The sequence below is a fragment of the Sphaerodactylus townsendi genome, linkage group LG09 (assembly GCF_021028975.2).
Source record: "Sphaerodactylus townsendi isolate TG3544 linkage group LG09, MPM_Stown_v2.3, whole genome shotgun sequence".
Taxonomy (NCBI): Eukaryota; Metazoa; Chordata; class Lepidosauria; order Squamata; family Sphaerodactylidae; genus Sphaerodactylus; species Sphaerodactylus townsendi.
Window position 1 is genome coordinate 87,435,627 of NC_059433.1, and position 21,151 is coordinate 87,456,777.

Sequence of the window (21,151 nt, forward strand, 5' to 3'; positions counted from 1 at the left end):
TTTAAGAAGACATCTTTAACTTACCTGTTAGACCCTGAACTAGAAAAGGAAACAAACAATCTGAAAGAACATAAACAGTGTGTTTACATACACTGACTGTAGCAGCTCGATCTTACTTTTGGCAAAACATTTGGAAAGCAGGATTATATACCAACGTTAGAAGAATGGGAAGATAAAATGTCATATTATGTAATGATGGACAGACTATCAAACCAACTAAAAAAGAACAAAGAGCTCCTGAAGAATATGTCAAAAAAGTGGACACTTTGGTTTAGATATCTGTCAAGGAGACATAACCAAACAAATTAAACCGATAGAATACTAACTTTAAAATGTGGAAACACTAATTAACTAACTTTAAACTAATAGAGAATAAACACCAAATATATTATTATAAACGAGATTAATAAAACGCACATATAACACCAAATACATGAAACTGAAATACTAATAGAAGCTCTTCTCTCTTTTTTATAGATGTTGAAGCAATAGATATTTCAGAACCAGAATAGAATGCTTGAGAATAATTAAAACAAATAACTGGTTCTAAATGTTAGACAATCAGTATTAATAATACAGTAGATTAGAATTAATTCTTCTTTAAAAGATAACCATGAGTAGTTTAGGGAATTGAAATTATATTAATTTTTATATATGGTAATGCTGTTGGGGAGAGTCCGGGGTTAACTACAGAGGGTAATTAGAAGCAGGGAAGAGTATTAGTACACTCTGTATGCAAGATAAGTTTTTTAACCTGGACAGTAGCTACATAAGAATCTCCACCCTAATGTATCAGTGGGGAAGAAACACAATAATGACTTGCTTAACTGTACTTGTTTGTAAAATCCTTTTTGTGTTTATTACTAACATTAATATAGCAGTGATCTGAAACAACAACATGTAATAGTAAAGGTCTCTGTACCTTTCTTTTTTCTTTATTGTAGAATTCCCTTATTGAAGAAAGGGAGAACTTATGGACAGCTTCTGATTACGCAATATTATCTGTATCTTTTTCTCTGTTAACTTACTATTATGTATTTTAATTTTTGTAAATCCAATAAATAAATTAAAAAAAAAGAAAAGAAATGCCCCCCTCCCATCTGGGTATGGTTTGCCCAGCAACAATGTCAGTGGAAGAACACACAAAGAAGGAATGTCCACATGCATGAGGAAATGTCCCTTTTATTATAATTTGTTTACACAGATTTGAACGAGAAATATGTACACATACTTAACTTCATATCGATTTTTTAAAGAATTCCACAAAATCAAGTAGAGAAAAAGGAACAAATACCTACATGGTATCCCATCCATTCCAGTCGAAAGAAAACCCTACAATTTAAAAGTGTTTAGGTCTACTCCAGACAGCATAATTACTGTCCCACAAAAATGTGCAGCAAGGAAGTTACAAGAGAATGCATTGATTTTCGCAACGAACTCGGGAAACATTATTCGACCAGCTGAGTTTTATCAAATTATTATCATGCCATAAAAGCTATGGGGGACACTTACAACTCAGCCCCACCCATAGCCCTTTCTATCAGTGACCTAGGCTAGAGGGTGAGTTACCCCAGCACCTCCACTTCTTTGTCCATGGGACCATTATGACAATTCCTCACAACCCTTTCGAGCATCTTCTGGAACTCACTAAGCAAAACCAGCGATGGGCTCAGAAAGTTGTACCTTTGATTACAGGTGACAATTGGACTATAAATGGATGAAATGGAGCTGTTAGGCAGATAGATTCCCTGTACATCCTTCAGTCAGACAAACTGTCCCGCAAATGTGTAGAATGACTTTTGCACAGGGTGCTCCAAAGCGCATGAGGTGGTGTGAAGGCCTTCTTTCCCTCATGTGCTGCACAAAACAGCAGCATTCCGAATGGCAGGAATTGTTTATACTTTTTTAAAATCCCTCCACGGAACTCAAGGGTATCATACCTACTTGACTGGCTTCTCATTGTATCCCTCAACCCTGTGAGGCTGGCTACAGTGAGAGACAGTGACTAGCCCCTGGTTACCTGGTGAATGAAATGGTCAAGTCTGGATTTGAACCTGGGGCTCCTTGACACTCGTCACTATACTACATTGTTTATCTTGTTAGTTCACTCGGATACTTTCAATATGAAGTTATTGGTCTTTAAACAGAGCAGTGCTTATTCCACAGTGAAAAAATGGTAACCAAATTTCAGCACCAGGGAAAGCTAAGACAAGCTAGACTCCAGATGGTGGGAATTATGGAAATTAGGCTGCTATCATTTTGCATAATTTATTTGCTACAGCTTGCTTTAATCACAAGGAAGAGCAAAAGCTCAGAAGCAACGAGAATACAAGAACCCTGATCTATTAGCTCAACAGTCCCTCTAGACCAGCATTGTTTTTCCCTACAGTGGATAGACATATGCAACATGTTTACAATGTCTACAAGGGGCCAATGCCATCCCTCCACTACTACCATGTAGCACATGGCATTTAAAGAGGTATGACCTTGGAACATGAAAGTTCTATTTATCCCTCACGCTTATAGTTTGATTAGACTGGAGCAAATCTGACCAGGATCGCACTGTTTCTCTTCTTTCTGAACTGAAAAGCTTTTGTAGCTTCTCTTTATAGAGATGGTTTTCCAATCCTTGGTTACTCTTTCCCACCTGTACAGTATCCATCTCAGGTGTAAGGTTAATGAAGGTATGCAGTATTTCAAATCCCATTTGCATTATGGACCTATTCCAGGGTAATACAGTACTGCCTTCTTTTCAACCTCTTTCCTAATGGTCCCTAGTGCTGAACTCTCCATTTTCACCACTGCCACAGAGCTGACATTCTTACTGAGCTTCTCTCCTTGATGCCAAGATCTCTTTCCTAGTTGGTGACCATCAGTTCATCTTCCATCCGCATAGAGTTAGGATTCCCCCCTCCCCAAATCGAATCACTTGATACATTTTATTGCCCTCCCAATTCCTGGTCACGGATTAAACAACTCTGGTCTTAATAAAGACCCCGCATGAAACCCCATTCCTTTGGGTAGGATAGTTTTTCACAACCATAAAGGCTAGATACTTTTTTTAAAAAAAGCTGTGACTTTTAATAAATTGATCTATTCAGCCAGGACCACAGTCTGCAGCTGTGCTGTGGAAATCTGGCATTCGCCCTCCCCTGGAGCAGAGTTAGTGCTTTAGGGAAGATGTCTACACCATAATTTAGAATGCAGAGTGGATATCCCAAGGGGGCATTTGAGTGATCCAGTTCTCAAATATTTCCAAGTAGCAATTCCCCTCATCTGCAAAATGTTGTTTGCACAAAGCTGGCTTTCCACGTGCCAATAAAAAGCAGTTGGTTCTGGTAGTAGATTTTGTGGCTTGCCATTATTGTACTGCCTGTACATCTCCACCTCTCCAGAGAGCTTAAAAAGGAAAACGAGCTTGGTCCCAGGCAGTGGGTGGCATATTATTTTGCTGTAATTGCATCAGGAGTCAAAATGTTTAAGGCCAGCACTGTTTGTGTAGAATCAAAAGAACTAGAACGTTCTCCCCACCACCATCATCCAAAAGGTGTTTTTAAAGAAACGAGAGGTTCAAAACAAATATTTTCATATTATAATAAATATAATGTTATCAGAAGATTGAAAAAAACCCAAATACCACACTTAAGCATGCAAGAGGCACTGTTATTGTTCAAAGGGACTACTTTACACATTCATAAATTAACAGGGAGCAGGTATAGCACAGGGAGTAAAAGTCTGAACTAATGATTGAGAAATCCTGAGTTTGAATTTTGCCACTGCCATTCACTAGAAAATCTTAAGCACATTATTATTTGTTAGGCTCAAGCTCCTACCTACAGTAGACAGTATATAAATACACTGACCGATTTAATGGATTGTCATAAGGATACACAGCAAAACAACATAGGTGAAGAGTTCTTTGTAGTGCTATAAAAATGCTCAATATTATTAACAACAAGCCCGGGCAATAAGAAGTGAATACTTTTAAGAGCAATTTTGAATGCAAACAAAATAACCTAGTTATCGCACACTAAAGCAGATATCAGCATATATATGTGTGTGTGTACATATTTTTTTCCTGCCAGAATGTAACAGAGAGTTCTATGCCCAAAGATGTAACAGGAAGACAGGGTTCATCTCAGTACATGCATAAAGTTGCGCCTGGCCCTACAGCAAATAAGCTCCCATGGGTGGGGACTTCCACAGTTTTAGGTACCAAGGGGTACTTATTATTTCGTCTACACTTTACGACTCAAAGAACGCATGGCATAATCTTTAAGAAAAAAGACACCCCAGTCTGATCAGCAGTTACACAAAGCTAATCATTTAGAAAACTGCCTTTTGGAAAGATTGAAGCCCATGCTGGACTGTGAAATCAGTGGGATTTAAAAGTGCTTAGCTTAGCCTGGCTTGATCCCATTGTTAGCAAATGCTGGATGGGATTATATAAGAAGGCATTGCCAGAAATTTGGCAGTGTTAAAAACAAACCACATTCACATGTGAAACATGAACACCGATTCAGGAGTAGATTGGGGGCTATGCTCCTTTTCCACTTACAAAATTCCCTTGCCATAACAGTATTTTAGCAATTAATAAGGGTACTGACCATCTAAATACATTGAAATATACAATTTCCCATTTCAGATGAGAAGGACAGGTTGTATACAATTTGTATGTGTGAAGGACCTTCTGTTTCGGCTTCCCTTGATACCTTCAAGGGTTCCTTCACACATTAGGTAAACATGTTTGCCACTGCAGACAAGATGTCCCGGAGGGTGTATCTGTTATAAAAATACCACACTTCCTAAAAGCAGCATGCGTGAAGTGCTCTTATTGCAGATGGGGAGCAGAGATTTACACTGGATTCCCTCTTTGCCAAGAAGAGCTGCTGCACCCCAGAGAATAATGGAAGAACCTGTAATGCAATATTTGCAACATCCCAACAGAACAAGCCAACCTTGGAGGATTTAGGTTTGGATAGATGTTCTGAATGAGGGTCCAGGGCCCCAGAAAATTCCACCAAAGCCCCAGCAAGACGGAAGGAAGAATAAAGAGGGCAATGGGCTCGAAGTAGCAAGCAGCATGTATTTAATTTTTTTAATTGCTGTTTGCAATAAAGTGGGTTTCCTATCTGAGCACATCTTCTTGTTTTGACAAATGAGCAACAGCTGGTAGCATAAAGGACCATTTCTGACACCTGTTCCTATTGATTGGGAAGCTTTAGAAATAGCAAAAAAAAACCGAACAAAACACACACACACACACCCCAAAAACCCATCCCGGTCCACATGTTAAGAGTTGCTAAGTGTATATATATATATATATATCTATTTTGTCTAGAATTGGATGACAAGGTGTGACAAAACCAACTTATGAGAAGACTATGCTAACTAAAAATGGTTCTCAAGCCAATTCAACACTTTGTTAGGCAAATAATGTGTTTAAAATGTATCTACGGCAAAACAGCAATAAATAAATATTTGCAGTTTATATATCTGTCCAAGAAATGAAAAAAAAATCTATTGCTCAGATGTTTGAAAAGTAAAGCTATTTGTTCCTTAGGTACACTTTGCATGCTCTGCTTATGCTGACACGTAAGGTGGTGGCGGATCCTTAGCAGCAGTGCCGTTTGTAGGATCATCGTATGGGGGCAACAGCACCTGAGGAGAGCAAAAGGAAACATTAAATTTTGAACCTGCAAAGGCTAAACCCCACAATGGCTTATACGACTCCATTGCAGGCACTTCAGTTATGTATTATTTCATTCATAGCACAGTTTTCTTTCTCTAAGAGGATCAGGATAGTATGAATGGATTGTCTAGCCTAATATGCACAGGCTGAATGGTGCAATTCATGGCTAAGCAGGGATTTGAATCAAAACTTGAACGTTTCACTTTAAGTCTTTCCATTAGACTAGGAACAGGAGAAGGTAAACCATGGTCTACTGCAGGAGACCACAACATGGCCTTATGATATTCACTGACAGCATTCCTGATGCCCAAGCGTTTTAACAAGTGGTTGGGGCCACATGTGTATGTATGTGTGTATGTATCTATTTTAAGGCAGCAGTCGATGTACAGTAATTTCAGTACTGCACCTTTGTTTCACAATCTATACCTCTAAAAGTGCTTTTCTACTGCGACTAGTGCTTAAAATTCCATCAAGTAGCTACAAAGCAATTTTGAACTACTGCAGCAATTGTATCTATGTTCTAATTCACTAAAATATGAGCTAGACCAGGGGTCTGCAACCTGCGGCTCTCCAGATGTTCATGGACTACAATTCCCATCAGCCCCGCCACCATGGCCAATGGGAATTGTAGTCCATGAACATCTGGAGAGCCGCAGGTTGCAGACCCCTAAGCTAGACTCATTTATTTGTTTATCTCACACACCCTGTGGAATAGACCTGCTTTCCTATGATATGATGCCATACCACTGGGCAATACATTTGGATCTTGCAATCACATGGATGATAATCTTCAGACTCAATGGAAGACTCAAATGATCACTATCCACCAATAGCCACGCAAACTCCTCAACAGCATGAGACATTGATATAGGAAAACAGTGTTATAGTTAAATGTGTGAAGAGCAGTTTAGAGAAAGGACAGTTATATGATTATCTACCCTATGATACTGATGGTCACACCCACAAACATCATGTTCAGCTCTAAACCTCATCAAAGTTGCTTTTTGCGGGGGGGGGAAGTATCTGCAAAGTAGGTGGAAATAAATGGTCTGGAAATCACACCCACAAGAGGGCCACAGTCAATGGATCTGCTGCTGATTCCCTAAAATTCAAACCCTTCCTTGTGGTTGGGGTTTGAGAGAAAAACAAATTGGGGGGGGGGGGGGGGGACAAGGGTAGGTGTGTTAACATTTCCAAAAGTTTTTAAAAGTTGCTTGAAGCAAGTTCACCTAACCATTATTTGCCAAACATCACCATATATTTCTGCACCAATGCCAAGCCACAAAAATCAAATTTTGGGGATTCAAACACTTCCCTCCTTGATATAAAAGCATTCACTTGGGAACTTAGAGAACATAAATGCAGTACAGACCTTGTACTCTCTCTTCTGTACAAGGTGAATTTTACCTTCCAAGGACTGTTCCCTTTAATAACAAACCCGAATCAAACCAAAAGCACTGCCTGCCGCTGTTCATGTGTTCAGATCTACACATAACTAACTAAACAATGCTGCATGTTGGTTTCTAAACTGATCATATTCTGCTTCCTCTATGGTAATGGAAGACATTCCTTCCACACCAGCACAGCTGTTAAGAGCTGTTAGCAGCAGCAAAACCTAGGCAGTCTTTAGCCAAGCATTGTGATCAAGTGAACAGCCAATTTAGGAGAAAGATGAGCAGCCAGGTCATTAAACTGACCACCTGCTTAACCAAAGGTTCCTCCCCCCCCCCCCCCAAAAAAAAAGCTCTATTATGATGCTGTGTTTGTGACTACACAAACATGTTAAAGACCACCCAGGGGCCTCGACCGATTCGTTCAGGCTGACGAATAGCTGTATCATGTAGAAAATATCACAGGGGACTATCAGACACAGAACAAGAAAACAGAAGTATTTCTGCTCTCCAGCCAGGCAAGTTTTAGCAAAGCATTTATTTCTGCACACAGTTTAGTCAATTACTGGGAAGACGGGTGGGAAGGATCTGAAATGAAAAGTACCAAAATCATATTTCATTATCAGAAGCATGAAAAACCTCCTCTATTTGCCTCTGAAATGACATTTATTGTAAAGGATATCTTAAGTATTCCATATGCTATCAGATGATTTTAGTGCTTAACAGTATTTTCACGCACACTGAATAATGCATTTTCAATCCACTCTCAATGCACTTTAGCAAGCATTTACAAGTGGATTTTGCCATTTCACACATGTCAGTGAAGAGGCAAATTAGAGAGGGGAGATGGGAAAACATCGTGCCAGAAGATGGTGGACTGTGGCAGCAATGGTTTTTTCCTAACACATAGTTTTGGCATCAGATATACTTTTTTGAGCTGTGGCTGGGATCTCTACCAATATGGCTCACCTGAGGCAGGTAAAGAGGACATGCATTCCAACTAAAAATGCTTTCTTCTATGTACAGCTACAAGAATCCAAGCACATGCTTTGCATATACAAAGTTCTAGGTTTAATCTGTGGCATATCCAACTACAGAATCTCAGTCAGCAGGTTTAGGAAAGTCCTTCATCCAAGTTCTTAAAAACCACTGCCAAGTCAACACAGGGCTGAAAAGAACACTGACTTCATATAAAGCAACAATGAAAGAAACCAGACATGCCAAGATGACCCACTTCCAGCGTGGTATAGTGGTTAAGGGCAGCAGACTTTAATCTGGACAACCAGGTTTGATTCCCACTCCTCCACATGAGCAGTGGATGTTAATCTGGTGAACCAGGTTTGTTTCCCCACTCCTACATATGAAGCCTGCTGGGTGACCTTCAGCCAGTCACAGTTTTCTCCAAACTGTGTCAGACCCACCTACTTCACAAGATGCCTGTTGTGCGGAGGGGAAGGGAGGGCAATTATAAGCTGCTATGAGACTCCTTAAAGGTAGAGAAAAGCGGGGTATAAAAACCAACTCTTCTTTGTGCAGCTTGCCTCCAAAAGGCATGAAGATGGCATGGAGAGAGACATGTTCTGTGCATAAGTTGCAGGTGGCCCTTGTGGCAGCACACCTTGGCTCCCAGCGTGCACTTATATACATATATGCAGAGGCGTAGCTCCAAGGGAACGGGGGGGCGCAAGACACACTGGGCACGCTCCCCCTGTGGGGGTGTGGGGAGGATGTTCCAGGGGCATGGTGGGGGCGTTCTGGGGTGGGGGCATTCCAAGGTGTGGCGGGGCGGAGGACGGACCAGTGCACTGGGTGCTTTCCCCCCTTGCCACGCCTCTAAATATAGGGCTTTGATTGCTACATTATGATTAGTACGGTATGGTAAAACTAACTTAATTTCTCCTCCACCAGTATAAAAACTGCTGCGTGCTTCCTACAAATGAGAACATGATTTGGAACTTCAGTATAATTTGCTGACTGCTTGCCATGTTCTTAAGCATTCCTTAGTGCATTATTACCAGTCAATTAAGTCCCAGGGTGCTCCCTCCTGGCCTGAGCAGGAAGCAACCCAAATGTTTATCTATGAGCATTTTCATTAGAAACCACCCTGGAGTGATTACAGTTGGAAGCAGGACCGCCCTGGGATAATTTATAACCCTGAATTCTCAGTGCTGCCAACATCTGCTGAGGAATACATTTGTACATTTTCTTTTCCCCCTCCGTGTGTATATAGCTCCTCAATTATTCAAGCTATAAATTATTTTTAGAACATCTTTCCTTTAAGGGAAAGTAGCATATGTTTAAACTGAGTCACGCAAAACATATATTTTGCCACAGCAAGATCATCTGGGACTCATTACGAAGATTTCCACATGAAACTGCCCCACAGGGCCTCATTCAATGGGGAAAAGTCTATATTTTGGAGTCTTTGGGGACAATGGTTTTGATAAGCTTTTGAGAAAGATGACCTTTGTTTATGACATTGCTGCATTACAGTTCAGAACATTTTGTTGTTGTTTTTCAGCAGGGTTTCATCACTGCAGCACATGTTTCATTGCAGCACATGGTCCAGGGCTGGCTTATTTATTCTGAAATGCTCTCTACCAGTCTCTAGGCAAGTGACAGTGATACATATTACATACCATTCAGAATTCAACAGAAACCAAGCCTCTACGCCATTAAAAATTGGGTGGCAATTTCAAAAGCCTACCTGAATATTTCTGCCTTGCATGATTTGTGAAACCTCAATGAAGCAGGAGAGGTTAAACACATGAAGCTGTCTCATACTGTTTGTCTATCAAGATTAGTACTTTCTACTCAGTCTGGTAGTGGCTCTCCAGAGTATTCAGTAAAGCAGGGGTGTCCAACTCTGCTCTTCCAGATGTTCATGGACTACGATTCCCAGCAGCCCCTGGTCTTTTTAACTGGAGATGCCAGGGAATTAACCGGAGACCTCTGAAAGATGTTCTCTGCAGACAGCGAGTTTCACCAGGCTGGGGGTGCAGCCATAAAGGTTGCTAGCAGCCGAACGCAATGCTCTCTGGGGGTGATACATGGAGAGGCAGTCCCAGACAGCTCAAGGTCTTAAGGGGTAGCACCGGAACTCAAGTGATAACTAGTGCAGATGGCAAAACACAGGTCGATATATAGGCACTCTGCATACAGGATTTTTTGCAGTGGTTGGTCCAAGCCCTCCTTCAAAATCACCCAAGACCCATTCAATTCCAACCATGCTTACCGCTGTATCATTAGTGGTAATATAGACAAGCACATCAGAGCTGTTTCTGTTATTGATGTATCGATAACAATTCCACACACAACTGATCAGGTAAGCCTAGGAAAATAAGAAAGTCTTACATTAGAAGGTTTAAGAAATGTCTGTCATTCTGTTGTAACAACAAAAAGCACTGTGACAGTTTAAACTTAACCCGTACTCACTTGCTTGATGACTTTAAGGGAGGAAGAACAGAACAGACAAAACTGCTTTATACCAAACTAGTACTAAAGTCCATTTTAAATTAAAATAAAATGGGCTCAAGAAGGGATGGAGGGAGGCTGGGCAGAGATGGGATGGAATGTTGTGAGTCCTGCACACCCATTGGCTGGGGGTTTGCCATTGGACATTCCAACCCTTAGGCCACAGGTGTCAAACTCACGCCCCTCCAGATGTTATGGATTACAGTTCCCATCATCCCCTGTCAGCACGATGCTAGCAGGGGATGATGGGAACTGTAGTCCATAACATCTGGAGGGGCGTGAGTTTGACACCTGTGCCTTAGGCAAATATGTATAAGGATGAGACCACTGGTCTGTCATGACCAGTACCATCTACGTGGCCTGGCAACAGCTCTCTAGGGTCCTCATTGGGGTCTCTCACATCATTTGCAGCCTGATCCCTTTGGCTGGGGATTGAACCTGGGGGAGTCTGAATGCAAAGCCGTTATTCTACCACTGGGTCATGCCCCCCCACTCCAGTACATCTGAGTAGGGAAAGTTTCATCAGGGCGAAGTCACATGCAATTGAAAGATTCACGTGTATTCACTCACTCACAGGTCTAATTCAACAAGAACCGAAAAATCAAACATATGGGTGAAGGGAGCAAAACCCTGCCCATAATGCCTTGCTGCATTCTATTGCTTTAATGATTTTTCCCCAGCACAGCTTACTTCTTGTATAAGATCTGGGCTGGGAGAAAAAAATTATTCAAAACAATGGAACATAGTAAAGTAAAAAGGAAATGGGGCTAAGCTTCCATCATCTAGCCACGATTTTTTACAAAAGTACATATGGAATTCCTATCTCGCCCAATCTGATCTTCCACTAAAGGAAAATTGGTTCTCTTCTCCCATTCCACACTGCAGTGCGCCACAGATGTCTAAAACGCATACAGACATGAATGGTTTGAGCTGTAAGGTATTGTGGAAGAAACATCAGCTATCTGAGTTAGAACAAAACTGATTCTGCCAGTGCTTGTAACTTCACAAACCCATTATTCCTGGAGCAATTTTTAAAGTTCTTTTTAAAAACTGAATGTTTTAATGCTTGCATTGATGCAGGCTCATTGCCAACCTGAAGGCTGGAGGAAAAGAAAAATGACCAAAGTTAACATCTGAGAACCTCTGATATGCAACTGCTGTGAAAGTCTATGACCGTGGTGGCGAACCTATGGCACTCCAGATGTTCATGGACTACAATTCCCATCAGCCCCTGCCAGCATGACCAATTGGCCATGCTGGCAGGGGCTGATGGGAATTGCAGTCCATAAACATCTGGAGTGCCGTAGGTTGGCCACTCCTGGACTATGAGAAGGGGAGGGAGTGAACATTGCTTGCCAAGAGAAAAGGCTGCTGTGAGTCCTTTTGAAAAGGTCCATTTATGTACACCTGAATAATAAGACTAATAATAATTCTGAGAACTTGCAACATTTGCAGATTTAATTGCTAGTGCACCTTAAAGATTTCATAGGTGTTATGACAAGCTTTCCTAGGGAAGGGCGGGAATAAATAAAAAGTATTTTACACTATTCAAATGGTACAAAGGTGGATTGTGCATTGTTTAGGGAACCCAAATACTTCTTAATTTTTTTAAAAAATTACCAACAACATTTAGAAAAGAGGAAAGAATAAAAAAGTAAGTAAACATAGACAAATGTAACATTAAAATAAAGTAAAAGAACTGGGAAAATAGAAAAGATATTTAAGGAAGAGGAGGGAGGGAAATGCTACTTCTGAAAGCTCACAGCTCACACAGATTTGCTGATCCTAGGTTTTCTCAGAACCGGTGGGTCAATATCAACCCCTTTCTAGTTGACCTGTCGAATTTAAGGTCCCCGGTCCCCGAGGAGGGGAGAGCTGAGGAAAAACTTTCTCTACAAGCCAGCAAAATTGCTCCTTTCAGCAAGAACGGTCAGGAGCACTCAAAGGCTTGACTGGAGTGACGTGCCATTTCCCCTGGAACAAGGAACCCAAACACTGACAGGAATCTATGCCACTTCAACTCTTCTTCCTGAAAGTATTCACGTAGGTTTTCAGCTGGGGTCTGGCAACTTTTAAGCCTAGGCAATTCATGATTGGATACAGGAATTCACAACTGTTCTAAATAATTTTTAATCTGGTTATTGTTGAAGTCACAAGCAGGACCCCCCATGTACCAGCTCCTGCAGCTTCCTCTTAATAAGCTTTCATTACTTTAGGTAGGGGCAATTTCCCTTTGGGGCAGGCTTCGTAATTAGAGAGGCCACCAACTTGCTTGCAACAGGAGTTGTCGCCTGCACGTTTGGGAATATGAGCTGCTCAAATCAGCTGGATAGCCAAGAGCCTGGACACACATGCTGAGCATTTTGCAGTGGAATGGAAATTCATTTCTGCCCAGCAACATTCCTGCAGACTTGTCCTTAAAAACCTCTCGTCTATTTCTCCTGAAACGTCATTAGATTGAGTCACTGACCTATTTAACTGTTTATACCATTTCTACCCAAATACACAAGGCTGAAGTTTCAATAGAGCCCCTGAAAAGACTTCAGTCATTTGCCTGAAGTTAATTCTTCAAGCTCCCTCTCCATAGATTTAATATCACACATCTCTAATGGTGAAAAAGATAAGGGAATTAAGCAACATAAAAGCCTTATTTAATTACCTGGGCGGGTGCCTTTGAGAATTTCATCTGTTAAAACCAGCAGCTCCCAGGGAACCGCTGAGGCAGTCGTGTGTGCATAATTACTTAGTTTGTAAAACCGCTAGAATTCTACTTTTCTGAATGCAATTTAAGCAACAAACAATCCTTTAAAGCAGGGGTGTCCAACTCTGGTGCCCAGACGTTCATGGACTATGATTCCCATCAGCCCGTCAGCATGGCCAGAGTTGGACACCCCTCTTTAAAGCATCTCTATTAAAACAATACAATAAACTGAAACTACAGGGGGGAGCAATGAGCCAGCTGTAAAACTCAGACAAAATCAAAGTAGGATAAAACAAATGAAGGAAACAGGAAAGTTCTTTGCCAGACACTGACATTACATGCTAGTATTTACTTATTTAAAACAGGGGTGTCCAACTCTGCCCCTAAAGATGTTCATGGACTACAATTCCCATCAACCCCTGCCAGCATGTATGAACATCGGGAGGGGCAGAGATGGCAAAGTCACCATCTTTTATCAGCTATATCTGGGTTTTATTGCATTTTAGAGTTGTTATTTATTGCTGTTTTAACTTTTGTATCTTTTATCATGTTGTACACTGCCCTGAGCCCTTCGGGGATGGGCGGGGTAGAAATATAAAAATGAATTTGAAAACTAAATAAAAGCAAAATGAGTCTCCTGATACCCATGGCTACCATGTTCTGTGGACAGTAGCATTGAGCATACATAAAGCTTCAGTGCACATGAACTGACAACTGGATTATTCATCATTCGTGTTCATGCATACCAAGGCTACACACATTGCTCTTGTTCACACAGCAGAGCAACCAAGTATATAGGGAAGAACACAGGTAGTGCATGTTCCCATTAGGACTGACTGGAGGACTCCCAATATACATGATTGTAACATCTGGCAAGGATATTTCTTTGAAGCTAAAAATCATATGGTTCCTCAAAGAAGAAAAAAACCAGTTTACAGAACATGCAAAAGGCTACGCAACTAAGTTAACTGCAAACTATTATCCATCCTACAATCATGTGGTCTTTTTTTCCAGTTATAAGAATAGTTATCTCACATGCACGATGGTTATGAAAGATGATTTAATCGTGCATAGTGTTAATGGTTCCTGGGTACTGAGATTAAATGCAAAAGCAGGAGGTATTTCATCTGGGTTTAAGCAAATGTAACCTATCTGGTGAAAATATTCTTTTGAAAAAAATACTGTATCAGAAGAGAGTAAAGACAGCCAAACATAAAAGCTCTCCTTGTACAGGAAACCTCAAAAGCTGTGCTGTGCAGTCTGCCAAAGATTAATGGGATAGAGTGGTTTGCTTTTATGAGGCTTTAAAGGGCCACTGGCACAGAGAAGGGCTTCATCATTTGGCTCAAAAACACCGACAAAATTAAAGTGTGTCTTTAGTAAAAGTAACCCAGGCATCTACCAAATCCAAAAGAAAATTTCAGCTTTAGGCCTTGGGAAAAAAGGAACTCCAGACCACCATGTATAAAATAGGGGCTAAATAGCTTAAAAATAGCCTGCTGAGAAACTGAGCTAAGCATACTTCACCAGAAATGTTATGAGTCAGCAGTGCATAACAGTCATAATGAAAGCTAATCCTGTTCAGACTGCATTAGCAGGAGCATTATATCTGAAACAAAGAATTATTTTATTATTTTATTTAATTATGAAAAGATACTTAGGAATAAGAAGAGGAAGAAGAGTTTGGATTTATATCCCCCTTTCTCTCCTGCAAGGAGATTCAAAGGGGCTTACAATCTCCTTTTCCTCCCTCCCCAACAAACACCCTGTGAGGTGGATGGGGCTGAGAGAGCTCCAAAGAACTGTGACTAGCCCAAGATTACCCAGCTGGCATGTGTTGGAATGCACAAGCTAATCTGACTCCCCAGATAAGCCTCCACAGCTCAAGTGGCAGAGGGGACTCAAACCCAGTTCTCCAGATTAGAGTGCCCCTGCTTTTAACCACTATACCACACTGGCTCCATGACCTAAATACTGGTACCAAGAATTTCTTGGACAGATGAGGGGTTGGATTCTGAGGATCCATTCTATGAATGGTGGTTCATTCTTTGTTGGGGGCTCCAAGAATGCCAGCAGAAGTCTCCTTGTTCAAAGGAAAGCATTACCATTAGAACAGCAGGTTTTTGAGATCTACCCTGATAAAAACAAAACAATGGGCTGGACCCAGGCTAAAACTTCCAATAACTGAACAAATCTTTCCTGCTCCCTCCTTTCAACTCCCCAATCTCCATGAAACTCTGCTCCTAGGGATCTGGACCTTGAAGGAAGACATGGGGGGTGGGCACCATTGTGAAAGGGTAATTGGTAATTTAGATTGGATGCAACCCTGTGTATATTGCATATTAGTAGGATTTTAAATTATGCAGGTAAAGTTTGAAGAACACCAAAAACTTCTTGATGAAAATAAATGATTATAATTATTGAATAGACTCCATGGGTTGAAGGAGTTCATGGATCAGCTCATCCTGCCACCCCCTGAAAAGTTACTCCAGAAGATCAGAGGTCTTTCAGGAAAGAGGGAAAAGGAATGGAGGGTCAGTTGCAGGAAGTGGGAATTAACTGGAAGAAATATCTCCTGTTGTGGGAAGGTTCACTCCACTGACAGAACAAGGTAGAGGAAGCATTGCAGCTGATTTCCCCTTTCTGCATTCCTCTCAGTTCACGATAAGCTTTTTGGAAGGTCCTGGGAGCTTATTCTGCAAGTGCCGCAGAGGCCCCATTTGGATCAGAACCATGGTGGGCCAGGGAGTGGGCAAAGTAGCATCAGTATTCCATCCTGCCAATTTCTCAACCTGAATTCAATTCAATTTATTGGATTTAATAGGCTGCCCTTTCCCTTCTGGGCTCAGGGCGGCTAACATCAGGTTTATTTTTTATTTATTTATTTTATTTATTTATTCCACTTTTATACCGCCCTCCCCCAAAGGGCTCAGGTTAATAAACTACATATAAAATACAGATAAATAATAAGCATTTTAAAATTTAAAACATTCCAACAATCCACACCACACCACACAATCCAAGTGTGGTGTGGGGACAAAGCTTCCCAGAGGTGCCCGCTTCATTGTGGTGTGCCTCAGGGGGCATTGTTGTCCCCACTGTTATTTAACATCTATATGCGACCCCTTGCTCAGTTGGTACGGAGCTTTGGCTGGTCTGCCATCAGTATGCTGATGACACTCAGCTCATTCTGTCGATGGAGGCGGGAGCTGTCACCGCCCCTGCAGCTCTACAGCATTGTTTGGAGGCGGTCGCTGGTTGGTTACAACAGAGCAGGTTAAAACTTAATCCATCGAAGACGGAGATCCTCTGGCTTGGCCGGGGGGGAGAGATTGGGGAAGCTGACGCCCGGTGTGGGAGGGGGTCACATTGGCGCCGACCTCCTCCGTCCGCAGCCTGGGGGTCCACCTGGATTCGTCTCTTTCAATGGAGACCCAGGTGGCCCATACAACCCGGGTTGCGTTTTTCCATCTTCGACAGGCCCGACGGCTGGCTCCCTTCCTCTCCAACGCTGACCTAGCCACTGTGATCCCATGCAGCGGTCACCTCCAGGCCAGACTATTGTAGCTTCGCTCTACGCGAGCCTTCCCTTGCGTCTGGTCCGGAGGCTAAAAACTGGTCCAAAATGCAGCTGCACGTCTGCTCACTGAGCAGTGCCATGCAGATCACATCCAGCCTGTGTTGCACCAGCAAACGGCTCCCAGTGGAACACAGAATCATCTTCAAAGTGTTAGTGTTGACCTTTAAAGGCCTTACTGGCGGCCTGGGACCCTCGTGCAACCGGGACCGCATTACCCCATATGTCGGAATTAGAGCCTCTGCGCTCAGCAGAGGCCAATTTACTGGAGATCCCTGGCCCCTCAATGATGCGGCTGGCCTCCACTCGGGCCAGGGCCTTTACGGCTCTGGCCCCTGCCTGGTGGAACCATCTACCACCAGCTGTCCAGACCCTCGCGGGACCTTGGAGAGTTACGTAGCGCCTGCAAGACCGCATTGTTCCACCGGGCCTCCGGAGAGACCAGCCGCTGAGGGTGCCCTGCTTCCATCCTCCCCCTGCTGTATAGGGTCCCTAACATCATCGGGACCCATCACTCTTCTTGGGAGGGTTGCATATGGGTTCGTGGGATACTGTTTTAGAATGAAAATTTTAAACTTTTATATATTTATGTTTATATATGCTTTTATATTGTTCACCGCCCTGAGCCCTTTGGGGATAGGGCGGTATACGAAATCAAATAATAAATAAATAAAAATAAATAAATAATAAATCCAATCAACTTGGTTGAAGTAGCAGTAACTATCCTATAGGGGTGCGTCACCACAATATACAGAAGAAACAGATGAACAGAAGAAAACAGGGAAGGCCAAAAAGGGGGAAAAGGAGGGAATATAAAAAAGGAAAAGGGAAATGGAAATGGAAGAAAAAGGGGGAGAAAAAGAGAAAAGTGGAGGAGGGGAGGCCAGAAACAGCCCCGAACATGTTATATTCTCCTCATAGGGGTGTACTGGAGTGCCACCCCTCAGAGTAATTTGGATCAGGAAAATGACACCAGAAAAAGGCGAAAGCCTTCTCTCCCTGATTTTGATTAGGCCCCTGTTGTGCCACCTGACTGAGGAGAATGAGTCGGTTCAGGGCAACCCAGAGCCAACTCATACAAAAAAACAACAACATCTAGTTTGGCCCTTCATTTTGACATGTGCAGTGGTGCTACCTATCGTAGTCATTTCATTGCGTTTATACCCTGCCCCTTCCTGACCACAATCAGGCTCGGAGCAGCTTACAAACATATAAAACCATGCACATAAAAATATTACTCTCAGATAAAGCTAAAAATTCTAAAACCTAAACACATAACAAATACCCAACAGATGGCATTAATACAGTAATCTCATTTAGCCTGCAACCAATACCTCCCAACTTTCAACAATCCTGTCCCAATGTCATCATAGTGATGGGAAAGACAGCTGGGACCAGATGGTAATCAAAACAGAACAAGGGTGGAGAGCAATCAGATTGAAATGCCCACTACCAGGTGGTTGGTGGTAGGTAGTTGGTGGGTAAGTGGGAGGCCTGCCAGATGGTATGGGGACAACAGGTGACCTCAACCAAAAGCCCGGTGGAATATCTCTTTCTTACAGGCTGTTGTTTAGATCCTGCAGGGCCCTGGTGTCAGCCAACAGAGTTCCACCTGGCTGGAGCCAGGGCTGAAAAGGCCCTGGCTCTGGTCGAGACCAACCTAATATCCTTGGGGCCAGGGATCACCAGCAGGTTTCTGTCAAAGGATTGGAGTGCCCTCCATGGGCAATATGGGAAGATGCAGTTCCAAAGGTATGAGGGCACCAGACTGCTCATAGTCTTAAAATCTTGAAGATGATCTGGCAACCAATGCAGCTGGCATAGGATGGGAGTTATATGCTCCCTCACTTATGGTCAGTGAGGAGTCTTGCTGTTGCCATTATTGCACAGTGCAGTGAGGGAAAAGCATTCTGCACATGGGCAGAGTGTTTGCAGTCTCAGCATTCAGGGAACTGATCATTTTGGGCACACATTTATTTAGCTCCCAATGGACTCAGAGTCCAAAGAATGAACCCCCCCCCCCCCCCCCCGTAGAGATAAGGTTTAAGATTGCAGGGATTTTAGGCCCTTAGCTCTGGCCTTTTTCTACTATAAAAGATTCTGGAGCTTAAATCTGCCTAAGCACTATACCTCCTTTAGCCCTTTCTTGCGGTGGGGTGGGGATAGGAGCTTGACTGTAGTTCTTCACTAGTTAGTAAAAGGCGTTCCGCCCATGCTCAGAGTCATACATCCTTTCATACAGGAAAGTCACAGTAAAGGTGGATTGTGGTGAGTGTCTACAATCCGATACCAGACAGAATGAAAATGGATGTTCAGTTGTCTCCTCCTCCTTCCTCCCATGGCCCTTTCTTGTTTCTCAGGCAAATTTCCCACTAAAAATAGAGGATTTGACCCCAAGATGGTGGAACTCTTCCTCCAATTTTCTGCCCAGTGTTTTCACTTTTCACTGTGGACATTTAAGAGGAACAAAACAAGCAAAGGACCCAGGGAGAAAAAGTCAGGGAACTGAGCAGATCAAGATCAGGACAAGATAACTGATGCAGCTCCAGCTACCTCTTCTCAGGCAATCCAGAAAAAAAAATGCTCGCATTTTCCCCTGATATCTCTGCAGCAAAATGGGCTAGGCAATTACTTGTTTAAAAAATGAAATCTGGGAATTCAGAGGCTAAGGATTACATATTTCAGGGGGGTATCGTCCCCCGACGACTATGGATCTAATCAGTACTGTACACACAGGATATGAATGAAAGCATTCAAACAGTCTGAATTAATAATGGTAGATTTTTAATGGGTGCATACTTACCTTGAAAGCTAAAATGATACTTATAAAAAAAAGAATAATCACAACTAGGCAAGTGGAATTTACGGACATAATCTCTTCTTTGTAGGGAAAGTTGGCAGGCTGGAGAGACAAAAGAAATATTATAAATAAGCCTTGAGAAAGGGCAGGATTATTTTTTTTTGCAATTGAATAATTCACAGAGGTAAAGCAGTACATTGTTTGTGGCATTTGCATTCAGACGTACTCAGGGCAGGTCAGACTAAGGTAATGACTTGCCCAGCATCATCCAGCAAGCTCCACAGCTGAACTGAGATCTGAAACTGGGTTCCGAGTATCCAGGCTCAACAATGAACCACGTTTGCTCTTCACAACAGACAGTATTCCTCAACAGGAAATCCCAAACACCAGCCTCCTTCACAAAAAGCAGGTGGGGCAAGCAAATAAGATTAAAGTTTTCAGTCAGACCCAGGATTTGCATTTCATCTGGATTCAATGTGTGCAATTGAACTTTTTAAAAAAATCATATATGGTAATTTTCCTCCTCCTGTCTGCAAGGTTATTAGTTGCAAAAAAGGGAAAGCTTCTCTCTGTTGAAGAGAGAGATTTAGGGCAGGGGATGTTCATCATGTTTGGAAACTTGAACCGAGTCACACATCTGCGTCTCTGCTAGTTTTCTTCAAAAAGAACCATCAACAAACAAAAAGGGGAAACAGTAGGTAGCATCATTGGTGTGATTCACTTTAGGTTAAGGCTTGACCCCACTTGTAAATCCCAATCCACCCACCAGCTAAAGTCCACTGAATTAAAGGATAAGAAAGAATACAAGCTACCACATTAGTGAAAAACAAAGGCTTCTAGAAGCATAAGACTACTGATCCCCAACATGGTGCCCGTGAGGACGACTGTGCCCACTGTGTTTCCTGGTGCTGACTTGGTTCTTCCCCAAAACAAAGAGTTAATCTCGGCTTTCTTCATCTTACTGGAGCAGGTGGCACTTCAGAAAAGCTCAGAATGCATTATACGCAAGGCATATTTACATTAAAAAAACCTGTCGCTATCACAGGAAGAAGCTTAATTCCAGACCTCCCAACCTTTGCAATTGCTCATCATGGCAGTCATTTTATGAATGGTCCCATATCCCGTTGCACCATTTTGTGGTAGAACCTCTGCCCTTTCTCAGAATTCCAAAAGTGCCCATAGGCTTATCAGGAACAGGGACCTCTTCATTAGACATACATTAACTGGGAACCTCATTCATAGTTCAGAAATTATTACTCAGTCATGGTACAAAACAAAGGAGGATTGATTTTACAGGCCTGGAAGTGTCAGGCCTCTTCACTAGGTATACTAAAAACATTTTAAAAATTTATTTTTATTCGTTTTATATTCCACGCTTCTCCCCATAGGTTCAGAACGGCTCTCATAAGCATAAGCATAAGCATAAGCATAAGCATTTAATTGTCATTGTGCACGCACAACGAAATTTACAGCAGCATTCCTCGATGCACACAATTTCAGACTCATACAATTTCAG

General features: G+C 42.2%; 1 protein-coding gene across 1 annotated transcript in view; it reads right to left on the minus strand.

The window, feature by feature from the left end:
* Positions 1-1,156: 1,156 nt before the first annotated feature.
* The window catches only part of LAPTM4B (lysosomal protein transmembrane 4 beta), a 92,553-nt gene continuing 72,558 nt past the window's right edge, over positions 1,157-21,151 (minus strand). The window contains exons 5-7 of the mRNA XM_048507568.1: positions 19,639-19,737; positions 10,319-10,414; positions 1,157-5,661 (exon numbers count right to left, since the gene is read on the minus strand). Coding sequence (XP_048363525.1) covers positions 5,584-5,661; positions 10,319-10,414; positions 19,639-19,737 — 273 coding nt within the window. The 3' untranslated portion in view covers positions 1,157-5,583. The remainder of the gene's footprint in view (positions 5,662-10,318; positions 10,415-19,638; positions 19,738-21,151) is intronic.